This window comes from Quercus lobata, chromosome 6 (genome assembly GCF_001633185.2).
Source record: "Quercus lobata isolate SW786 chromosome 6, ValleyOak3.0 Primary Assembly, whole genome shotgun sequence".
Taxonomy (NCBI): domain Eukaryota; kingdom Viridiplantae; phylum Streptophyta; class Magnoliopsida; order Fagales; family Fagaceae; genus Quercus; species Quercus lobata.
In genome coordinates this window covers 17231620-17241200 of record NC_044909.1, presented here as the reverse complement: position 1 = coordinate 17241200, position 9581 = coordinate 17231620, and the positions used below count along the sequence as shown (strand labels likewise).

At 35.1% G+C, this 9581-nt stretch overlaps 1 protein-coding gene across 1 annotated transcript; it reads left to right on the top strand.

The window, feature by feature from the left end:
- The first annotated feature begins 8508 nt into the window (after positions 1-8508).
- LOC115995468 (early nodulin-75-like) lies at positions 8509-9147 on the top strand. The gene has a single exon (XM_031120045.1). It carries the CDS (start codon positions 8522-8524, stop codon positions 8954-8956), a length of 435 nt encoding a protein of 144 aa, XP_030975905.1. The 5' UTR covers positions 8509-8521; the 3' UTR covers positions 8957-9147.
- The last annotated feature ends 434 nt before the right edge of the window (positions 9148-9581 follow it).

Sequence of the window (9581 nt, the reverse complement as noted above, 5' to 3'; positions counted from 1 at the left end):
TACACGTGTGAAGCATGTAGGGAGCTGAAGGGTTATGACAACTGGAGCACTACAAGACAAAAAATATAGTCTGGCTTGGAAGTTATCTTGTGACTCAAACTCACGGCTTATTTTAGTCGCGAGGCCAAGTCGCCAGAATGTCCTGTTTGGATGAAAACTAACTTTTCACATTCCTCACATACCCTACTATAAATACCCTTAGTCCCATGAAATGTAAGTGTGGCTATTCAAAAAGAAAAACCCTAAGAGAGGTTTTTACAACATACCCAACTCATTAGAGAGAGAGCTACTCATTCTTAGAGAGAAATCTTTGTAGTCTCTTCTCGTTCCCTCTCCCATTGTTATACCCATTGAGAGGAGATTTGTACCCAAATACTACTCACACCCATTTAGAGTGTTGAGTGTTTTAGGAGCTTTGGGAAGTATTGGAAAATGCCAAGGATGACGGATGCAATATGGAGTTTGTTGTGGGATCCAGTAAGCTAGAGAAGACAAGGTTCGGCGTAACCTTGTTAGAGTAAGAAGATTGGAGGGCTTAGGTGCATCGGGTAGATTAGGCTTGGAGGGTCTATTGCTATTCATGTATCCCAACTAATTTTCTAGTGGATCATTTACCGCTTGGAGGCGGCAGAGAGGTTTTCCGCTAAGTTCTTTGGTTTTCTCTTCGATAACACATCGCCGTGTTATCTTTGTATTTGCATCTCTCTTCCCTTAATCTTTACCTTTTAATTACTGCTGTGTTTGTGATTAATTTTGGTTTAGAGTGTTTTACCAATTTGGGTTTAGCTTATATTCATCTTTCCACACATATATTGTTTGTGTATAAGCTTGTGTTGGTTATTTTGATATTAGGGGTCTAAACGTTCATTTTAGCGTTTGTGATTTGCTCTATTACTTACAATTATTGACATTCAGTTATGCTTCCTAGTACTATTATTCTCAATGAGTTGAGTCATTTACTACATACACATTGAAAAAACAAAAACAAAAGTCACATTTGCATTACTCTCATAAAGATTCTAATTTCTCTTAAGAATGACATGTTATCACGAATCTCAATCATGGCCCTTCATATCCATGCATCCAAAGAATTCACTATTCAAAAACTAAATATCAAAATATCTCGAAGAATTAATTTTAACTCTCAATTAAAAATGAAAGATGCTAATTGGAGGGGTGACATTGATATTGAGATTTAAGCCTTAGAGATAAATAATACTTGGATTGTCACATTTGTCATTGTTGGTAACCATTCAATTTGATGCAAATGGGTCTACAAATTGAAATACAATGTAGATATGGGAGCCTTGAGAGGTATAAGGCATGATTGATGGAAAAAGGGTACACATAACATGAGAGGTAAGACTACTATGAGACTTTTTTCACTAGTAACAAAATCTGTTATAGTTTGATGCTTATTGGAATTAACTGTTGTGAACCAATGGTATCTCATCCAATTGGATGTTATTAAAGTATTCCTTCATGGTGATCTTTATGAAGAGGTTTACATGACAGAGCATCAAGTGTACAAGCTTAACAAATCTTAGTAATGCTTTAAACAAGAATCTAAACAATGGTTTGAAAAATTCTCTACCACACTCATCCAACATGGATTTAATCAATCAAAGTCATATTACAATCAATGACCTTAAACTTTTCCAACATTTTGCGTCACGTGCTCTTTGCACTTCTCTAAGGAGTATGCTTTATCCGAATAGACTAAAGGTGAAGGGTTTTAGAGTTGTCACTTAGTTTAGGTCCAAGAACCAATTGAGCACCTTGCATAGGGCTTTGTATATCCAAATTCTAGATCTAGAGTTAAGGTACAAGGATTAGAAGGTTTTAGGCACTCAATCTCCCATAGCTCATAAGCCGACTTCCACTCATTGTGTTCCACATCCTAGTTTTATTAGAAAATCCTTTAGTAGGCTATCCTCAATACACACACGCACGCACACACAAACTAGTTCTAAATATCCAAGCATGTTATCTCAACCTAGTGTACATCACATAGCATATCATCTCATCTCATATCATGGCATATCATCTCATCCAAGCCAGAAATCATACCTACTTATTATGTTCACCTCATAATATCACATCCAACTCATATTCAACAAGTCCATCACATACATCACATGTTCATCTAAAACAAACATGCATGTTCATACTCATATACATGCACTTACCTCACTACATCACCACAACACCACATATTCAAATGCATGACATGTGATTATGCATGTTTATGTGCTCATTCAAGCAAATTCAAAACCCTAATCATTCAACTAAACAAACAAAGCAGATAAACACATTTCTAAAGAAGTGGGACTTATACATACATGTCACTAAGTATAAATAGGAGCCTAAGCATGCATCTAAACTAACTAAAAAGGTAGAAAACAATAAATAAACGAATTTGGATTCTTCTAGGTGATCTTGCATGTGTACGCAAGCTTGTGGAGCTTTATAAGCAGGGGCGAACTTGCATATCCAACCCGACCCAGTAACATACAACAAACAAAATTTAAATTTAACCTAGCATGCTAATGACCTAGGAAAGAAAAAACCTAAAGTAGTAAAATAAAGTAAGAGATAAACATGAAAACAAAACAAAAGAAAAGGGAAAAATAAATACCTTGAGCAAAGAAGCTTAATACTTGATTTTGATCGCTCCCCTTGATCAATCTATCAAAACAAAAACTTAAGAGGGTTAGTAAATGTTTTACTAAGTGGCTTAGTCCAAAAAATGGCCATGGCTAAGAAAACTTTAAGTTTGAAGGTGTTTTTTCTTTAAAAAAAAAAAAAAAAAAAAAAATTCTTGAATCACTATTTTTCTAGTGATTTCAGTGTGTTTTGGGAAAAAAGAGCCTAAGAGGCCTTTTATAGTGTCAAGGAAGGCCGCGGGGGGAGGGGGGTGCAAGGTCGTTTCCAAGCAATGTGAGATTAGCTCTATACCAATTTCCGTCAAAAACTTTTCGTACTTAATTTTGCTAGTTAAACCCGCGTAAGCAAGCTTGTGAAGATGCATACATAGCACAAATCTATCCATTTCTATTACTGAATTTAACAGTTTTTATGTGTAAAGGAGGAGAGTTTCATTCATTTTAAAAAGTAAAGGTACAATTTGAACCAAGATGGGAGGTCAGTGTGATTTCAATAAACCTCAAGGAAGGTCAATTCAATTTTCTCATTTTCAAATTAGTAACATTATTAGAATAGATATTAGGGAATTAGTTGGTAAATTAAGTGTCTGTTGGACACAAAACCTTTAACTTTGTGCTTTTTGCTTTGTCTCAACTTAAAAAATCAAAAAAAAAAAAAAAATTCAAAAACAAAATTATCTTTTTTGAAAGTAAGCTAACTTTAGCTTTTGTCACATATTTTGCATAAAATCATATTAAGGTTTTTTTTTTTTTTTGGAACAATAATATACAAATAAGCTATAAAAAATTGTGTGATACTGATACCCAAATGGATGCAAAGTTTAATTTAGTAAATGTTTTCAAGCTATATAACAGAGATCTTCTTACATAGATTTTATTATGAATGACAATTTAATTTCTTTCATTTTCTTCTTTGTGAATTTCAGCACGCATTATTAGTGTGGACAAACTTTGCAAACAACAAAAACACACATAATAATAATAATAATAATAATGTGCTGACGTGGAAAATTGTGAGAGTTTTAGAAGTTTCGGTTATATATATATATATATATATATATATATATATAATCATGAAATCTATAAAAGCAATGCAAATCCCTTTTTTTTATTTTTTTTAAGCTTAGTAAAGGTATGAGCTCTTTTTATGTTATTTTTTTCTCCTATACTTTGTTAATATATATATATATATATATATATTATGGTTTTTCATGTATTTTTAAAAAGTAATTTTCAGACATGAATCACTACTCTTTAGCTATTTTTTACAAGATAAAAAAGCTTGCAATAATTGAAATTATTGTTTTGAATATAACCATTTTTCTTTTATATTTCTTTATTGTTTAGTCATATATATATATATATATATATATATATAAATATATATTTGTTTCAATAATTTTTAAACAGTGAATCATCTGAACTTTTAATATTTTTTGGTCTTTCAGAAGTTTTAACATTTGAATTTTTGAGTTATTTTTTTGCAATATCTGAAATTGTTTGACAAATTTTTTGTAAGCCATTCCACGTTCAAGCAATGGCTTTTTCATCAAATTGTAACACAAATTAAAGTCATACAATAGCAAATCATGCAATTGTGTAGTTTCTTAATCAATTTAGGATTTTATAAAAATTATTTTAGTCTACTTCACAAATAGGTAGGTTTCTATGCATAGCAAGGGTTAGCAACTAATAATAATAATAAAATTAAGGGCATATATGACTAGCCCATTACCTATTAGAAATTGGGACAAATACATGAAAGACATCAATGACAGTTGATTTTTGCAGTGACAAAGGGTAGTCCCTTGAAGGCCCATTAGCCCATTACCTGTTACAAATTGAGCAACCAATTAACACATTACCTGTTACAAACTTCTCCATCCTATTAGCTTTAGGGGGAGGGTGCGCCTCTCGCATTTATTTTTTGCTGATGACATCTTTCTATTTACTCAAGCCAAGGTCAAGGACTGTAAGAATTTAAGCCGAATCCTACAACAATTTTGTGATTCTTCTGGACAAATTGTGAGTGTCACTAAATCGCATCTATGGTTTTCCCCCAAAGCTACTAGGCATCAAAAAGAGCAAGTGGCTGGCATATTTGGTATTCCCACTACGAACCACATAGGTACATATCTAGGGACGACCATTTTCACTACCCGTCGAACGGCTACATCCTATCAATATTTAGTGGACAAAATTCAAATGAAAATTGAAGGTTGGCAACCTAAATATTTATCCATGGTGGGCAAAGCCACCCTTATAAAATCAACTGTGACATCCATTCCCATTTATGCCATGCAAACCACGCTTCTCCCTCAAAAAATTAGTCACCAGTTGGATAAAATGAGTTGTTAATTCCTATGGTGGGACACGGCTCAGCATAAAGGTTGTCATACGGTTAATTGGGAGACAGTAACTTTGCCTAAAGAGGTTAGCGGCCTGGGTTTGACATCTACCCGTCATAGAAATCATGCAATTCTTATGAACCAGACCTAGTGCCTTTATACTAACCCTAGCACGCTTTGGGCTCAGGTTCTTAAAGCCAAATACTTCTTGCACAAAACGATGTTTGACAATACCAGAAGCATGAGAGGGTCTCACATTTAGACAGCCTTCTTGATAGGGATTAAATTGTTACATGAGGGAATGAGCTAGATTGTAGGGGATGGCCAAAATATTCGAATTTGGAAGGATTCTTGGCTCCCTCGAGGCACCCTTTGTAGTTATGTAGAAGGTCCGCTCCCTTTCCATGATGAAGATCGTAGGGTTAGCTCGTTGCAATCTAATCACTCTTGGACTTTTGAATCTCTCACCTTTCCTCTCCCACCCCAGCTTGAACAACTTAATTAGGGTATTCCAGTGGCACATTTTGCTAGAATCTCAAATACTTTTCTCTGGCCCCACAACAATGGGACTTGTTCAATTAAATCTACTTCTAAATTTCTTTATCATAGACAACAAGTGTCTTGAGATAAATCGGTTTGGAATTGGATTTGGGTGGTTCACTATCCAAAAAAGATTCAAATTTTTCTTTGGAAAGATATGCGAAACCGGTTATCCACTAAACATTTCTTAATGATTACCTGCCACCATATGGATGGACAGTGTCCTAGATGTCATACCCTGGAAACGACTATTCACATATTACGAGACTATCCCTGGGCTAAAGAGGCCTGGGCACAATCCCTGGGACTCTTACCCCTGGCCTTTTTCCATGTGCTTTTACAAAAGTGGCTTCGACATAATGCAATTGCAGTAGCAATTATTATGCCCCATCAACTTCCATGGCGAATTTATTTCCCTTTCCTTTGCTGGAATTTATGGTTAGTGTGGAATGAACAAATCTTCAAGCTCAATCCCGGTCCTAACATGGACTTGTTCATTCCTCTGTGCAAGCAGCTACAGAATTTTACTTCCTAGCTGGCTCTGAGACCAAAGCTAGGTTAGAATCCCACACCTTATCCGGTGGAATGTGCCCCCTGACCCCTATATTAAACTCAACACTGACGGTAGTGCGATAGGTAATCTAGGATTAGCAGGGGCCAGGGGCCTATTGCGGGACAGCTCAAGTGAGTGGATATCTGGTTTCTCCTTTCATTTGGGACTCACATTAAATAACATGACAGAGTTGGCAGTTGTCAGACAGGGTTTGGCAATAGCTTGGGCATTGGGATTTAAATTCATACAACTTGAGCTTGATTCTACAATAGTGCTAACTAGGTTAACAGAGAAAAATGCAACTTATCCTACTAATATGAGACCTTTAATTTGTGATTGCAGGAACCTCATGGACCGGGAATGGGAGGTACAAGTGCTTCACGCTTACTGTGAAGCAAATGCATGCACAGATGCTTTGGCAAAGTGGGGAACTCACCAACAACACATTTTGTCTGTTTATAGCTCTTGTCCCAATTTTGTATATGTCTATTATGTAAGGGATTTGGCAGGCCTTGGGACTAATAGACTTTGTGCCCGATGGCCAATTGTTGGTGATGTATGAACTATTAACTAATAAATAAGACCTCCGTTTCCATCCCAAAAAAAAAAAAAATTCAACGCATTAGCCCCAAACAATAGCCCCTTTTTAAAAAAATGAGGATAAGTCCTAAGGTAGAGGTGTTTCTCTTCCTAGCTAGACTTTATTTTCTAACCGTTTCTTAAATTGGTAGTTCAAATTAGCTGTACTTTTAAGAGTGTCTCTCTTACACTCTAATGTAATTGATTTGCTTATACTAAAAAAAGTCCAAAATCTAGATACTTGTAAAAGAGCCATTCCGTTCATGAAGGATTTTCTTTTGTAACATTATTACTAGCGAATTCCAACTGTTCACACTCATTTGTGAATAATTAACTCTCTCTCTCTCTCTCTCAAAAAAGTAAATAAATAAATAAATTGTGAATAATTAATTATCTTTTTATGAGATAGAACATGTTAAGAGCCTCGTGATCAGTGGAAAATATTTAGGTACTATCAATGCTATTTTCTCTCACATGAGAGATGGGTCTCATGGTGGGATCCATGCATATGTGACATCCACTTCTGATGTGAGAAGAAGGAGCATTGTCTGCGAATTATCTAAAAATTTTTCGTGATTAGTGTATCTGTAATTTCAACATTTCACCCTCATTTGTGAATAGATAATTATTTACCTCCATTAACGTACTCATTACATTATCTTTTTTTTATACATGTGTCTACATATTTTATATGATAGTTTAAAGTCTAATTTCTGCTCCCATTAGATTATTCTAATTTTCTTTATAAACTACTGAAAGTTAACACTTATCAATTCACTAAGCCCAGCTGGCGGTGGCCAGTAGTATGAAAATTATAATAGGTTTGATTGGTTGGTATATAGTAATCACATGACTTGTTTTGTTTCCATCTTTCTTCTAACCACTGGTGCAATATGTGTAGTAATTAATAAAGTCGCCATCCTAAGTGTGAATCGGAGAAACACCATTGTGCACTTTTATTGAATTTTTGGAAAGTTGCTAAAAACTGTGCATTATTATCGGACTCTAACCCATGTGATAAAAAAAATGATGATAATAATAGAAGTGAAAAATTCATAAACTCCTAAATGAACTTGCAGCCCAACGACACATTCACTTATATTGGAAATTACTGTTTCATGTTATCAATACATATTCCAAAAACACAATAACTGCGATATCAAATAAGAAATTCACTTTTTTTCAAGAATTTCTAAAGTTAACCCACAAAAATATATAATTTGTACCAACAATGTACGAAGGGGTGTGAAACGATTAAAACCCTTCTATATTACATGTGTCATGTATAATGGGTTTGCTTCTCCACCGCACCCTAGAAAAAATCATCAATATATCATATAAACCTATGACCCTTTTGATAAATTCAACTATTTTTGTTTTTTTTCTTACATTTCCTGCAGTTAGGTCTTGATGTGGACCACATACATATTACGTGACCAATATATGGATTTTTTTCGTTTCTGTGGGAATGACATATATGTTTAGCATATAAAAAATCAAAGTAAGAAAATTGAGGAACTATGCATTAAGTCAAAAGATTCTAAGATTGCATGTTATGGGATATGGTTGCATGGAAAGCATAAGAGAAAAATTCGTTACATGTCACTAGCCTTCACCAGGAGTAACCTTGGTACATTGTCAAACATTTGAACTCTATATGGACCCCCAGAAATTAATAATTGAATAAACAAGAAGAGATGATATCGATTTTGAACTGCTTCTATGATAGGGTATATTTTAAGAGCTGAATGACGAATGATCTGACGTAATAGGCTCTAGTATTCGTTATAAAAGGCCAAGAAGTCTTCTTGTTTTGAACCATCCAAAGACGAAAGATGACTACTACCAAATACTTCCTAGTGTTGCTCCTTGGAGTGGTGCTTCTAAGCACTGTCTCACTTGCTGACCACCATGAGTCTCCCAAACATGAGCACAAACCTCCTAAGGGAGAAAAGCCACCCCCAAAACACAAGCCACCAACCTCACTCAATAAGGAAGAGAAGCCATTGCCAGAACACAAACCACCAGCCCCAGGTAAGGGAGAGAAGCCACCACCACATGATCATCACCCTGGACGCCTTCTATTGGAGTCTACTTCCATTGACGGCAAACCTCCTCCAAAGGGAGAAAAGCCACCACCAAAGCACAAGCCACCAACCCCACATGACAAGGAAGAGAAACCACTCCCAGAACACAAGCCACCAAAGGGTAAAGGAGAGAAGCCACCACCAGAGCACAAGCCACCCCACAAACCCCCAACTGCCAACTAAATGCATTGCTAAATCTTTAGAAATAAGAGCTACTGTTTATGTTAGCTATCTTCTCAGTCATTGTATTGAGCTATGTTCATGTTATGTACTCGTTTTAGTTTTTGTTGTAATTTGCCCTGTTGCTTATGAGTATTGACATGCAGTTATGCTTCCTGGTACTTCTATTTCAATAAGTTGCATCGCTTCCTATATATAGATATAGAAGAACACAAGATCACATCTGCATTATTCTCGTAAAGTTTCTAACTTTTTTTAACATGTTTTCACATATCTCAATTGAGATCCTTGATATATCAGATACAAGGAAATTAAGATCATTATTCCCATCAGAAGATATTAAAAAAATAACAATTTAAGGGCATTGGACTTGATATACTTATATTAAAATGAATTATTTGGTGGCACGTGGCCAAAACCAAAAATTCATTACAGTGTAATGCCATGTGCTAGTGGTGTCCCTAAAAATAATTGAATTTTGAACTTGAGACCTCATTATTTCTTGAAATTTTAAGAATCACTAGACTAATCTCTTGTAATTGGATTATGTACTCATTAAGTGAAAGAGGAATTTGCAAGTTTGTTGCTAACACTACGTAGCACAATGTCCTTAATAGGTTGTTTCTAA

What these genes read in the sequence shown, in the direction of transcription:
- LOC115995468 (XM_031120045.1), top strand. Translation starts at nt 8,522, where the DNA reads ATGACTACTACCAAATACTTCCTAGTGTTGCTCCTTGGAGTGGTGCTT.